The 15,576-nt window shown below is 47.5% G+C and overlaps 1 protein-coding gene across 1 annotated transcript; it reads right to left on the bottom strand.

The window, feature by feature from the left end:
* Positions 1-966: 966 nt before the first annotated feature.
* Positions 967-3,885, bottom strand: CEBPA (CCAAT enhancer binding protein alpha). Its single transcript, XM_033157410.1, is given in 2 exon segments — positions 967-2,945; positions 2,948-3,885. Coding segments are annotated over 2 exon segments (981 nt in total). The 5' UTR covers positions 3,591-3,885; the 3' UTR covers positions 967-2,607.
* Positions 3,886-15,576: the final 11,691 nt, after the last annotated feature.

Here is a 15,576-nt window from a genome sequence, read left to right as displayed (position 1 = left end):
CACCATCATGATGATGATGATGATGATGATGATAAAATAATGTACCTGTGCAGTCTCTCCCTACCCCTTTTGATAAAAAACATTTTGACAAACACCAACAGCCCAGGTTAAAGTTGCAATACTAGCATGCTTACTCAGAAGAAATGGGTGTCATGCTAAACAACTGAGCAAAAGAAATCTGGTTCTAACTATCCTCCCCCCCCCCTCAAAATATTATTTTTAAAATAAATAGGCTGACCTTATCATACTGTCAGATGCAGTAAGAAGGGGGGGGGGGAGCACCCACCCTCAACTTCATTTACACGACTAAAGTAAAATTTCCCATAAGGGTCACAGCCAAAACAGAGGTGGTGTTGGGGAGAAATAATTCTGTAAAATATAATTTAATATTTTACATTTAAAGTGTGTTCAAAATGTATGGTGAATTGTTAAAGAGAAAGTTTACCATGTCGGTGTTACCTTCTACAAAGCATTATCACTGGATTACCTGCATCCCTGCCTCTGCGGCCTGAAACACTGATTATTTGGCTCAATTCATTAGATGCAAGTTAAAATCTCATTTAAAAAGGCACCTTCTAATCAAAGCTGGATCCTGTTGAACAGGTGCAAGCCTCTTCTACCAGCACATCTGCAGCCCAAAACCAAAGCGCATTCAGCAAGTCCAACTATGTCCAGTAAAGCTTACTCCCATGCAAGCATGCAGGGGCATGGATCTTTAACAGTACAACCCTAGGCATGCCTACTTAGGAGTAAGCTACACTGAGTGCCATGGGATTTATTCTGAAGAATACACAAGATTTTGTCCAAGAGCATTTTTCTGTCCAATCCCATCCCCTACCCACTATAGCATACAGATAAAATAATCTGGTATTACATGCTTTTGACAGTCAGTGAAGAAACAGTCATGTGAAAGCCCTTTGCTCACACGCAGTCCCAAAATAATAGAAGCCACACAGACAAAAAGGGTTATGGCAGAATATTTTACATTTTATTTATGACTTTTAAAACCAGGATATTTAAAGTCCCGGATCTTTGTTTAGCTCCAAAAAGACACCATATATAAAAACACATTGATTTCCAGGTATTCACACTTAAAAGAAGACAAACTCTTAAACATTTTTACTACCTGGTACTAAGAGGATTCAGAATTGGCACTTAGGTAAAAATTCAGTGCTGTTTCTTTGGAGGAGAAGCACCAGCTGGCTAAAAGTGCTTACTGGGACTTGGGGTCCTAGGTGGGGTGGGGGGGGGCACAGACAAAACAGAACCGCCTCCCCTTCACTCTCCAAAGAATGGAAACTCGGCACACACAGAACTCTTTGCAGCTGGGACCCCAGAGCCCCACCTCTGCACCTCCAAGTCTACAACAAGCATTCGAGACTCTCTCTCTACCTGCCTTCAGGTGGGAATCCCAGGCAGGTCACACTTGCTGGAATTACAGAAGCAACTCCAAAGTTGGCTTTCACTGTCAAGGAAGCCAGCAGGATTATTAGTTTTTCTTTTCAAAGAGAAGGACACCACTAGTTCCAGCTGGTGAGATGGCAAGGATCAAAGCAATAAAATACAAAATATTAATAATAATAACATTAATAAAAAGAAGGGTCAGCAGACACCAAGGGGACCCCTTCTTTGCTTTCACAGTACAGAAGGCACAGGTGGGATGAAGGAAAGGAGGGGGAGAACTTGGGAGGGTTAGATCAGTCAATACCCGCATCCAGAGGTCCTTCAGTTTGGGGGGTTTGCCACCATTAGCATACAGTGCAGAACAAAAATGCTGCTCTTCGCTTGGGTAGGAAAGACCCCTCCCACCCCAAAGCTGCCTTCTGGGGTGACCGTTTCCCTTTGAGTCCTGAATTTCAGTCCAGGGTGGGGTTGAACAACTGGTAATGGAGAGAAATCATGCCCCCCTCTGCCTCTCAGCCTTGTTAAGGTGGAGGGGGAGGGGGAATTCTTTTTTAAAAGTAGCAGCAGCAGAATCCCCCATTGCACACTGCTTTCCTCCTCACCCCTAGAGACTCCCCAACCCCCCAAAGCATCAACAGGCGCATCAGTAAAAACGTCCCTGCTCCTTCCATTCCGCCACAAACTCGCTCCAGTCCGATTTCTGGAAGCTTGAGAGATCGCCGAGTTTGAAGCAAACAGCCCAGGATCTGCCAGGCACTGACATTCCGGGGGGGGGGGGCGCACCCGATTTCAAAATACCACCTGGCAAGTCCTGGGAAGAGTTCAGATTTCAGGAGAAAGACCCTACCAGGCTGTTGTTGGGGGCCGCCTCCGCCTCCCCATCTAAGGCACGAAAGTCCCTGCGCGTTTGGCTCTGCACCCTGCAAATGGGGCCAGACTGAGGCATTTTTTATTTTATTTTAGTCCCAACGTAGGTAAGGGGTTGGTTTTCTCACGCCCCCCCCCCCGATGTGCGCCCCGGCACCTACTTGCGGGCAAGAAGGGCTCCCACCATAGTCTGCGCGCCGCAGCTTCCCCTGGTGAGCGCTTCAGAGCCCTCGCTGCTGGCAAGAAACAGAGAGAGGGAAGAGTGGAGGGAGCACTAGCGAGCAGCCCTTCTCGGCGGCGGCGCGGGTCGGAGTCCGGCTCTGTTGGGGCGCGCGCTCAGGCGCAGCTGCCCATGGCCTTGACGAGCGAGCTCTCGGGTAGCTGTCGGAAAATGCCGCGCAGGGTCTCCAGCTCTCGGCTGAGCTGCTCGACGCGCTTGCGGAGCCGCTCGTTGTCGTTGCTCAGCTCCAGCACCTTCTGCTGCGTCTCGGCGTTGCGCTGCTTGGCTTTGTCGCGACTCTTGCGCACGGCTATGTTGTTGCGCTCGCGGCGCACGCGGTATTCGCTACTGCTCTTGTCCAGCAGCTTCTTGGACTTGCCCGACGACGCGGCCCCGCCGCCGCCCGCCGCGTGGAGCCGGTGCGCGTGGTGCGGGTGCTGCGCTGGTGAGGGTGGTGGGCTCCGCCGTGTGGACTGGGCGCCGGCGTGGGGGGCGGTGTGGGCTGCCCGCCGGGCTGCAGATGCACCGTCGTCTGGGCGCAATGAGCCACCTGGTACTGGAGGTGGCTGCAGTTGGGCCCGGCCGGCGGCGGGTAGAGGGCGGCCAGGGCCGCCGCCTCGTCGTCCTCGTGGGGTTCCTGCTTGATGAGCAGCGGGCGCAGGCCGGGCAGCGGCGGTCCACCGGCCAGGCGCTCGTAGGCCGTGCCGGCCTCCAGCTTGTCCGCGTAGCCGTAGAGCGGGCCGCCTTGCGGGAAGCCGACGCCCGGCATCCCGGCTCCGACGCCGTACTCCAGGCCGGCCTTAGCGGCGCGTTCCTGCTTGTTGTGCTGGAAGAGGTCGGCCAGGAACTCGTCGTTGAAGGCGCTCGGGTCGATGTAGGCACTCAGGTCGATGGAGTTCTCGTGCTCGCAGATGTCAGGCAGCTCCGAGGCCAGGTAGCCGTAGGCGCCGGCGGAGGGCAGGTGCGGGTGCGAGTGCGCCCCGGCGGGAGAAGCGGGCTGGTGGCGCTGCTGCTGCTGCGCTGGCTGCAGGGCGTGCGGCTGGAGGGCGCTGCTCTGGGGGGGCCGCGAATCCGCCTCGTAGAAGTTGCCCGACTCCATGGAGTAGCTAAAGCGGGCCGCCGCGGCGCATGGTGGGGGACCCGCTCGCTCCAGGCTGAGGCTGCACCCGGCTCTGCCGCTTGCACTGATGAGTCTTTCCTACTCCCTTCGGCTCTCGACTTGCTCCCGGGCTGCCTCCTCCAGCCCTCGGCCTCCTATTTATACCCCCTGCTTCGCAGGCAGAGCTGGGCATCGCCCTCTAGTGTCCAACCTCCTGGGAACTTTGACCGGCCTCGCCTCCTTTCGGCGGAGCTCGGAGCCCCGACGGGGCCTCCCCGGCTGCCCTGCCTGCCTGCCTGCTTGCCCGCCCACCGCCTCCTCCTCCGGGCTGCTTGCCTGGACGGGCCGAACGCCAGCGCCCTGCAGAGGGACGCGCACCTGCCTGCCTGCCTCTGAGGACCCAGGAGCGGCTTCATAATGCATATCGGAGCCGGATCGTTTGCTTCCTCCCACCCCGCTTAACACACACACACACGTTAATCGCAACACGGTTCCTGTCCCTTTCGTGTCAGTTGTACGCTGCAGCACTCTCACTGCGGGAAATGGATTTTTGGAGTCTACACTAAACGCGTGTTAACTAAGCGCCGCCCCCAGCACGTTCTTTGTATATCAGTTCATTCTGAGAAGCACCTTTGAGGAGAAGGAATTTAAATAAGAGAAGCAGTGTGCGTGTGTTGGGAGACCGCGGGCGCGATGAACTCTCTCCTGGCTCCAACTGCCCCGCCCCCGTTTCCAAAAAAAAAGTGCTCCTGTTGTCACGATTCTTAGGGCATCACTGAGATCTCCCCACCCTACCTTGCCCCACTTTATGCAGACACGCATTTGCTTCTGTTCTGATTTGAAAAGCGAGGAAAAGGCAACCCAGGCACCGAATCCATTCCACAGTGCAAGTATAACCATGGAGCTTGGATCTCGGCCAAAATGCCTTTTTATTTTCTAAATTGCTAGGCAGATTAATACTGTCCAAAGGCTTTAACAACCTGGAAACTCAGATAAGGAGCTCTCTGAAGTGCCCAGAGAAGTCCAAGGTACTTTCAGTGTGCATTCCAAGAGAGGTGTGTGTATGTGTGTGTGCCTGTGCACACCTGCCTGGAGAGAGAGGGGGGGGGAGAGAGAAATACCTTCTGCCCTTTCCAGAAATGCTTTCCTTGTAGTTACAGCCTTTGCAGTTGTAAACATCACCATCAACAACAAATAATAACTGAGGTGTAGTAGAGGAACACCCCAACCTGGTGCTGTCCAAGGGCTTTGGATTTGGATTAGGTTAGGGAAAACTCAAGACAAGGATTGAAGAGATGGGGCTTCAATTCCCCCTCATGCACTTAGGGATGAAGCTTGCCTAGCCTACCTTATAGGGTCGTTGGAAGTACAGGAGGAAGGACCATATTCATTTCATGAGCTCCTAGGAGGAAAAACAAGTAGAAATGTGATAGATATAAAATAAAATGATTTATCACTTTGGACCACCCTTTCTACCTTTGAATCAGTTGCAGCCTGAAACTAAATGAATTACGGTATTGAGACTGCAGCCTTAACCCCCCCACACCCGGGATAAGCCCAAAGGAATTCAGTAGGCCTTACTTCTGAGTAGGCATGGCTAGGGTTGCACTGTTACTCCCAAAGAAATGCTTAGAATTGCAGTCATTTTGCAACTAAATTTTGCTTGTTTACTTGAAATAAATCCCATGGAGTTTATTATTTGTTAGTTTGTTGCATTTATGTTTACATCCAGACAGCTCAAGGTGGCATATGTAGATCTTCCTCATTTTATCCTCACAACAACCCTGTGAGTAGCTTAGGCTGAGAGACAGCGATGGTCCAGGGTCACCCAGGGAGCTTCATGGCCGAGTGGGGACATAAATCCTGGTCTCCCAGGTACTAGTCCAACATGCTAACAAACTGCACCACATTTTGAGTTTTTGCAGCAGCACAATGAGAGCTTTTGGACTATCCAGAGCAGGGGGGACCAGCATGGTGCCCTCCAGGTTTGTTGGATTCCAACCCACAGCCAATGATTAGGGCTAATGGAAATGGGGAGAGGGACACCATGTTGGCTACCTCTAATCACGAAAACCAAAACATTCTGTAACTCATGCCTAGTCCAGCAGTCTATTTGTGAGATGTAGTTCCTAAACAGAATGCCTCCCTTTTGGAATTGCAAATTAGCAACTGGGATAGACAGACCCCTCACCGCAAAGCCTTTCCTCCCTCAGATTGTACTTCCAGACAACTTCAAGACTTCCCTCTATTCTTTTCTTCATGCTGATGTCAGGGCTGAGCTGCAGAAGGAAGCCTGAAACAGGTCCAGATCAAAGAGCAACAAGGAACTCAGTCCCACAGGAGGCAGTGATGGGCCCCAACTTTAAAAGATTAAAGTCATGGAGGTGAGGTCCATCAACCAGCAATGGTGGATATGCTCTACCTCCATGGTTGCAGGTGATAATGCTTCTGAATACCAGTTGCTGGAAACCACAGGAGGGGGAGGGCTCTTGTGCTCATTTCCTGCTTGTGCGCTTCTCACAGGCACCTTGCAGGCCACTGTGAGTAAAGGATGCGGAACTAGATGGGCCACTGACCAGATACAGAAGCTTGTCTTACATTCTCATGAGGATCAGAAGAGAGGAATAGCACAGGTAGACCTTGTGGCTCAAGCATAATTTGGCTAGAAACCTCTTCATGATCATTCATATGCCAAAGGAGGAGGGGAGAGTTGGATGGATTCAGTTCTGAAGGTTCTTAGCTGATGAGTTGCAGTGACTTGGCTCACCACCTGGGGCAGCAGTCAGCAGTTCCTGAGAAAGTGCACTTGTCAGATTTTGGTACCCAATGTAATACTTTCTGGACACGTACAGGTGTCTGATGCTCAGTCCAGCAACAACAAAAAGGGTAACAGAAGACATGCTTTCACCAGACATAGTCTTGGTTTCAATCTCCTAAAATAACCAGGTAGCAGGCAATGTGTAAAAGACCTCTACCCAAGATCCTGGAGGGTTGCTGCTATCAGAGCAGATGATTCTGGGGTTGCCTACCCTGCCAAAATGGAATGGGTATATGTTTTACCTGCTGCACCTATCTAAAAGGCTCCAAACATGATCAGACTCATCTGTCTGTGATGAGGGCCCGCCTCATCCACACTGGAGTTTGATGTGAATTTGCAGCTGTTTGTGTCCCTGTGCTGCTGCCCCCCCCCCGGTGTCTGTTAATTTTTATTCATTTATATCCCACCTTTTCTTCAAGGAGCTCAAGGTGGCATATATGGTTCTCTTCCTCTTCATTTATCCTCACAACAACCCTTTGAGGTAGGTTAGGCTCAGAGACTGATTGGCCCAGTGAGCTTCATGGCCAAGTGGGGATTTGAACTCTGGTCTCCCAGGTCACGGTCTCATCTCAGACCCTGAATCAGAAGCAATATTTGTAAAACTGAAGTTTAAGTCCTCCCACTGACCTAAGCTTGGGAAAGTAAAATAGCAACACCTTTTTTTTTCTTCCCCACACAGGTGCATGAAATCAAGTGATCATAGCCAGCCAAGAGGGGATTAACCCTACCAAATTTAAGAAAGGTAGATCCATGGGTTTCTGTGCTCGTCCCTTAAAATTTTGCTTCTTTCATTGTGTACACTGACTTTGCACATTGTGCTAGACAGTGAGTACAATGTACATCTCACAAGACTTTACACACACATGCACAAGACAAAATAATACATAATCAACACAAATACAGCTGTCAATAGATAAAATACAAAACCTACTAAGACCCTATGGCCAAAATTTGGGGCGGTGGGAGAGGGACCAACCTTCTGGAATGGAAAGCATTAATACAGAGCATTGTGTGTCTATTCCACAAGAATGCTTGCACCAGCAATAACAGATGACAGGTAAAAGGTTATGTGCCTATTTAAAAGTTTTTTTCAACTTAACTTTAATTGTACATCACTTAGAAAATCTATATTATGAGGTGTATAATAAATATGAATATTATTACTTATTAGGCTAGGAGAGGATCAAATGAATAATGATTTAACAGGCTTTATTTGGAAGTGTGTTAACTAAATGCTCCATCTATTTAAACTTGGCAGTTTAAAAAAATTGGCAAACAACAGATTTGTGGCTGACACCATTGAGTAAGTTATGCCTCTTTCTCAGAGTCAAGCCCTGAGTCTGGGTTTGTTACTCCATTTGCTCCAAAGTCCATCTGAAGAGCTGTGTGCATGTATTTTCTCTGTGGCTTATTTCCACCCAAGGCAAGAAGATGAACACTATCTGCCATGATGTTGTCAGATTTCCATCCCATACAACTAGTGTGCATGAGAAAACTCTATGGCCATGGTCTTAAATGGACATCCTTAATTTCTAAGGAGAACACATGACACCCCAATTTGCTTTGCTGTCACCACAATTATCTTTACAACCATTTGCTACATGTGTGTCTAAGAACCCATGTCTGCATGCATTTAAACACAGCACCATGCATATCAAGGACAACCCGTTCAGGGTGCTGGGTTCAGCAGACAGTTTTAAACCTCTCAATCCACCCCTGCACAGTTTTTGCTTTAACACGGTTTTCTTTTTGTAGCCACCACCACTGCTGGTCCAGGAAAATGTGCTGGTGCCCTGGATCAGGCCCAGACCCCAAGTGAGCCATCCTAGTCTAGTCTAGAAAGGAGTCGTGGAATGCATTAATAAAGTGGCTGCCTCTTAAGAAGGTTTTGTGGGCATTATAGGTGCCCCTGAACTTAATTCTTCACCCAGGTGCTTGGGAGACCACCCTTTGCTTGTATTTCAGCTCTTCTGCCTCCAATATATTATTTAATATACCTGTATTTATATCTCACCTTTCCTTCAAGGAGCTCAAGGTGGCATACATAGTTCTCCTCCATTTAATCCTCACAACAATCCTGTGAGGTAGGTTAGGCTGAGAGACTGAGACTGGCTCAAGATCATCCAATGAGCTTCATGGTTGAGTGGGTATTTGAACCCTGATCTCCCAGGTGTAGTCCCACACTATGCAGCCACAGAAGTTGCTAGTGTAACCATGGCTTGGAAAAAGTGGATAGAGAAAACCTCTCTTTCCCTCTCTCATTACACTAGGGACAACCAGTGAAGCTGAATGGAAGATGTAGACAAAAGACAGTAATGCTTCATGCAGCACATGGTTAAATTATGGAACTTGCTCCTTCAGCAGGGATGGCCACCAACTTGGATGGCTTTAAAGGCGGATTGGACAAATTCATGGAGGACAAGGCTATCAATGGCTACTAGCCACAGTGGCTATGCTCTGCCTCCACTGTCAGAAGAAGTAATGCTTCTGAATACCAGTTGCTGGAAACTGCAGGAGGGGAAGAGTGCACTTGGATTTCCACGGGCATCTGGTGGCCACCGCAAGAACAGGATGCTCAACTAGATGAGCTATTGGCTGATCCAGCAGACTCTTCTTATGTTATTTCTTATGTTATTATGTACTGTTCTCCAAGTGGGCCACAGCAAGTAAGCTTAAGTGCACTTCTGAGGGTTGCAAAGTCTTCTCACCAGGCAGATATTTCACAGGTCGGCTCCCTCATCACTCAGCCATAGGAGCCTGGTGGCAAAAAGAGGGACTTGCTGGAAGTGCCATGATGGTGATCCCTCCTCACTACCCTCCTGATGTTTCATCTGCTAATGCTGGTGTTACTGCCATTGTGATTCATAAATACCAAAGAGATTTCATAGAGGACCACCAAAGAGACCCCATGAGATGCAGCTCAAGATGATGAGCAAAGTGACAGCATCCAGTAAACCAAACAGAAGAGCCAGAACAGCAGGCTCCCTGCAGCTATCAGGTGTCTGTTTCGTGAACGGTTCTGTAACTTGATCAAATAACCTGAAGGAGTCCCAGACCAAGGTGGAGAACCTCAGGTCCAGGTTCCAAATGTGGCCCTCCAGTCCTCTGTATCTGGTCCTTGAAACTCCCTTAAGCTATGCTCCACCCTTCTTTGCACCCTGGCGGACTGTGCCCTTGAGCTCTGCTGTTGCTTCTTGCTTTCTCTGGATGGAGAATAGAGGCAGATGATGCATAGAAACTAGCCCCACTGTACAAAGGTAAATTTAAATTTGTTGCTCCACCCACCTTTGCCTCTGAACCCACCCACTACAGCCATGTGGACCTTGGAAGGTTGCCTAGTAGGGGATGTGTCCCCTAGGCTAAAAAACGTGTCCTCCATTTAGACCAATGAAGGGGCATCTCTGTGGCACAATTTAACTCATTTCTTGAGATCTTTCTGGGTGGGATTTTTTTTCCCAGAAAAAAAAAGTTTGGAGGACTGGAATTTGGGGATACTGTTTATCAGTGAAAGGCTGGTCTATTGGGGCAAATGGGGCACTGCCCAGTAACTGCCTCACCTCATCCAGCCTCCACCTGCCTGTCTTCTTACTTACAAACTAATCCATGGGATGGCACTACCTATCAGCCTCCTCCTCTGTAGTCTTGAGGTTGCCCTTGTGGTACTCAGCAATGAGGAGGAGGATGGGACAAAACTAGAATTAGTTGCACTGCCTGTCAATGGCTCTGGCTCCCCCTACTGTTGAACTCCCCGCCTTCTGCCCCTACTAGCTCCAGTGGGCATCAGTCACCAAAGTGGCCTTTGCTATAGTGCAGGTGACAAGTCCTACGAGGCCAACATTTATCAAATGCATGAAGTGTAATCCAAAACTTGCAGGGTATATATGGTCACATGTTTCACCCCATTCTGACTGCAAAATTGAACTTGCAAAAAACAATATGCTCTCTATTATTCCATGTGCTTGGCTTGGTTTCCTTGTTGGCAAGTTCTGATCTATCAAGCAGCTTCTGGAAACAGTTGAAGCTTTCTCTCCCCCAACCCCTCCAGCCCTGCCTCAGTCTAAGAATCTTGCTTAATAGCTAGATTTGTTTACTATGAATCACAGGGTACCTTTCCTTACTATTATGTGTATTATGGAGAATGTTTTATAAATTATGGGTGTGGGTTTTGTCCTGCGGTTAATGAACTCCATGGAAATGTGCTCCAGCCTCCACCAAGCTGTCAAAAAACCCTCACAGCTTTTGGAGTAAAGAACAGGCGTGGCACTCAGTAAAGCCCAGGCATGAAAAAAGCATCACTCATTTCCAAATGGATGCTACTTTTTCTAATCAGGACTTGCTTGGAGGCTTTGAAAATCCTGTAGCAATCTTAAGGACAGCTATCATCATTCCTTCCTAGAATGAACTCAGATGGTTGAGTGCCAATTAGTTTGGAAGTGCAACAGTCTTCCTCCTCTCTCCCCAAAAAGGGTGTGGGTCTTACATGCTTGGGAAATCTCCTAGGTATGCAGAAGAATAGCAGATTTTAAATCAAAAGAAATATCAGGAGCCCATGAGCTTCCAGGGTTGAGGGACCTGCTGCCCTCCAGATGTTCTTGGCTTTCAATATCATGTAAAATCAAAATATAAAACAAAACAATACCTACAACATTAAAACCTATATATAATAATGCAATTTTAAAATTGTAATAATGAAGACACTTAATGAGAACCATTTAACTCTGTAACTACAAAGAGCTCCCCCTCCCTAAAAATGTCTGCAAGCTGAGTGCCATCAGAGAAAGCATTCCAAAACTTTGTGTCTAGTAGGAGACAATTGATTCAATATCATTTCAATTTAGCTAGCACCCAAATAATACTTTACTCTCTGGAAAAATCTAAACTCATACGGTCTGTTCACCTTGAACTAACTTGTAACACGTGAAAATCATTTATGTATCTGGTGATTCCAGAAAAAAGACTGTTCCATCCTGTGCTTTTTTCCTTTTTCCTTTCATTCTTGCCCCGTTTCCCAGTCCAGACAAATAGAAGAACCATATGTATTTTACCACTTTTATTGTAATTGATATTAATAGTGATTTTTGGCAGTAAGACAAAAATATTTTAAGGGCACGCCTCAGTCCAACATTAGTTACTGACAGACAGTAGTACTGTGTTGTCTCAATAAATAAGAATTACCACTACTATCTTAACACCTGCCAATATAGGTGGATGCAGTTCATAAATTATGCAACAGGGGCTAAATTATTTAAATACAGTACAATTAATCACAATAGAAAATATGGCAAACTATGGCAAGTTCTTAAAGAAATGGGAGTGCCTGATCACTCAACAGTCTCCTGAGAAATCTCTATGTGGGACAAGATGCTACAGTTAGAATTGGATATGGAATAACTGTTGGTTCAAAATGGGAAAGGAGTACGACAAGGCTGTATATTGTCTCCCCTGCTTATTTAACTTAGATGCAGAATTCTCATGCGAAAGGCTGGACTGGATGCATCCCAAGCCGGAATTAAAGATTGCTAGAAGAAATATCAACAACCTCAGATATGCTGATGACACAACCTTGATGGCAGAAAGTGGGGAGGATTTAAAGAACCTTTTAATGAGGGTGAAAGAGGAGAGTAGCAAAATATGGTCTGAAGCTCAACATAAAAAAAACTAAGATCATCGCCCCTGGTCCCTATCACCTCCTGGCAAATAGAAGGGAAGAAATGGAGGCAGTGAGAGATTTTACTTTCTTGGGCTCCATGATCACTGCAGATGGTGACAGCAGTCACGAAATTAGAAAACGCTGCTTCTTGGGAGAAACGCAATGACAAACCTAGACAGCATCTTAAAAGCAGAGGACATCACCTTGCCAACAAAGGTCCATATAGTTAAAGCTAGGTTTTCCCAGTAGTAATGTATGGAAGTGAGAGTTGGACCATAAAGAAGGCTGATCGCTGAAGATTGATGCTTTTGAATTATGGTGCTGAGGAGGACTCTTGAGAGCCCCATGGACTGCAAGAAGATCAAAACCCTATCCTTCTTAAGGACATCAGGCCTAAGTGCTCACTGGAAGGACTGATCCTGAAGCTGAGGCTCCAATACTTTGGCCACCTCATGAGAAGAGAGACTCCCTGGAAAAGACCCTGATGTTGGGAACAGATGGAGGATACAAGGAGAAGGGATGACAGAGGATGAGATGGTTGGACAGTGTTCTTCTGAAGATACCAACATGAGTCTGACCAAACTGCGGGAGGCAGTAGAAGACAGGAGTGCCTGGCGTGCTCTGGTCCATGGGGCCACGAAAAGTCGGACACGACTAAACAACAACAAGAATCACAAATACACCCTTTCTGAACCCCTTCAGTGATTGATACAGGATTAGGTGACATGCCCTGAGCCATAGTATATTCAAGGTGTAATTTTTGAAGCACACTGATAAGAAATGAGACACTTTATGCCAAAGTCTTCTGCCAAGGTCAAATGCAGATTTAAGATATATTAAAGCTGTAAAATGTCTTCCTCTGGTGGTCTGGAAAATTTCTCCACTTTGTGTGCTAAACTGCCATTGATAGCCCTTTCCTTCATGATAGCCTTTTTGTCATGAATTTGTCTAATCCTCTTTTAAAGCCATCCAAACCTCATTTGGGAGAGAGTTCCATAGCTTAACTACGTGCTGCATTAAAAAGTCACTTCTTTTATGTGTCTAGAATCCTCCACAGTCCAGCTCATAGGAGCCAACTCCTAAGGGCCGAGATCCCTTCTGCCCCCTAAAATATTTGAAGGGCTTCCCCTCCCCCAAGTTGATGGGCATTTCCATTCAAATGGAGTGTGTGTGCTGTGTCTTGTGATTATTTTATTTAAGTTGGCACCCCTGGTCCAGCTTCATGAAAGGTAGGGTACCCCTGACCATTAGGTCCAGTCACAGATGACTCTGGGGTTGCGGTGCTCATCTCACTCTATAGGCTGCGGGAGCCGGCGTTTGTCTGCAGACAGCTTCCAAAGTCTTATTTATGAAAAAGGGAGGAAAAAAATGTTCACTACCCATTTTTTCCACACCCTGCATAATTTTATAAACTTTTGTCATTCTGCCTCTTACTGGCCTTTTGTCCCCAAGAGAAAAAGTCCCAAACGCTGCAACCTTTCCTCATAAGGCAGGCATGTCGAAAGTCCGTTTCGGGGGCCTAAACCAGCCCGCCAGTCAGGTTTAATCTGGGCCCTCTTTGAAAAAAGTTTGGACACCACTGTCATAAGGGAATTGCCTTCATCCCCATGATCATTCTGGTTGCCCTCATCTGAACCTTTCACAACTCTGCAATGTGCTTTTTTGAAGTGAGGGCGACCAGAACGGTACAATGCATTCCAAATGTAGTTGCACCATAGATTTGTATAGCAGCATTATATCAGTAGTTCATGCCCTCCCCCCAATTCCTTTCTTATGTTCCCTAGCAAAGAACTTGCCTATTTTATTTAATGGATTTATTGCATTTACATGCAGATCTCACCTCCCCCCCCCCAAGGAGTTCAAGAAGTGACGTACATGGTTCTCTCCCTCATTTACTCTCCATAGCATCCTATTGTGATACATTAGGTTGAGAGGCAGTAACTGGCCGAAGGACATCCTCTGAGCTTCATGTCTGAGTGGGAATTTGAACCCTGGTTTCCCAGGTCTTAGTCAAGTACATAGTCCAGTACTAAGGCAGTGCTGCCACATGCTGGATCAGCATCTTAATAAATGTATCCATTACAACCCCAAGGTATCATTCCTGGTCAGGCCCATGAGCGAACAGTTATGTGAAATTGAGATTATTATGATCCCCCCCCCAAATGTGCATCGGTTTACACAATTTATTTATTTTTTACACTGAATTGCATTTGCTATTTTTTCTGTCCATTCAGCCAGCTTGGAGAGGTGCTTGGTGAGGTGCTTTCGCAACCCCTTTTTGTCTTAACCACCATCAGCAAACTTGGCCATCTCCTCGGTCCACTGCGAACTCTAGATTGTTCTTACCTGAATCTAGACCTCCTAACGCCAATAGTTAGGGCCCCATTAGGAAGTACGACGGGAGGCTTATAAGAGACATCCAGGAACACTTTTATACTGAAAGTTACTTTTATAATGAAAGTTACGCAAAAGTTACTTCTTTTATACTGAAAGTTACGCAAAAGCATTTGATTGTGTCGACCACAGCAAAATATGGCAAGTTCTTAAAAAAATGGGAGCGCCTGATCACCTCATCCGTCTCCTGAGAAATATCTATGTGGGACAAGAGCTACAATTAGACTGGATATGGAATAACTGATTGGTTCAAAATCGGGGAAAGGCGTACGACAAGGCTGTATATTGTCTCCCTGCTTATTTAACTTATATGCAGAATTCATCATGCGAAAGGCTGGGCTGGATGAATCCCAAACCGGAATTAAGATTTCCGGAAAAAAGATCAACAACCTCAGATATGCTGATGATACTACCTTGATGGCAGAAAGTGAGGACGAATTAAAGAACCTTTTAATGAGGGTGAAAGAGGAGAGCGCAAAATATGGTCTGAAGCTCAACATAAAAAAAAAACTAAGATCATGGCCACTGGTCCCATCACCTCCTGGCAAATAGAAGGGGAAGAAATGGAGGCAGTGAGAGATTTCACTTTCTTGGGCTCCATGATCACTGCAGATGGTGACAACAGTCACGAAATTAGAAGACACCTGCTTCTTGGGAGAAAAGCAATGACAAACCTAGACAGCAGGGCCGTCTCGTCATAGGGCCTGGGTGGCGCCGGGCCCCCCAGGGGCGCCCCCCGCGAGCCCGCCGGCATACCGGGCGCCCCCTCCCCAACCCACCCCCGCCTCCACAGGGCGCCCCCTGGAGTGCTGGGAAAGGCGCGCAAAGCCCCGCGCTGCTCCAGCGCCACGCCCCTCATCCCCCGTTCGCCCACCCCCCCTCCCGAGGGGTGGCCAGCGCGGGAGGGAGGCAGGCGGAGAGGCGGCACGCGGGGGGCGCCGAGGGATCGTTGCGCCACGCCGGCCAATCCCTTTAAGACGGCCCTGCTAGACAGCATCTTAAAAAGCAAATACATCACCTTGCCGATAAAGGTCCATATAGTTAAAGCTATGGTTTTCCCAGTAGTAATGAGAGCTGGACCATAAAGAAGGCTGATCACCAAAGAATTGATGCTTTTGAATTAT

Source organism: Lacerta agilis, chromosome 8, assembly GCF_009819535.1.
Source record: "Lacerta agilis isolate rLacAgi1 chromosome 8, rLacAgi1.pri, whole genome shotgun sequence".
Classification (NCBI taxonomy): Eukaryota; Metazoa; Chordata; class Lepidosauria; order Squamata; family Lacertidae; genus Lacerta; species Lacerta agilis.
Note: the sequence above shows the minus strand (reverse complement) of the source record. Positions and strands in the feature narration are given on the sequence as shown.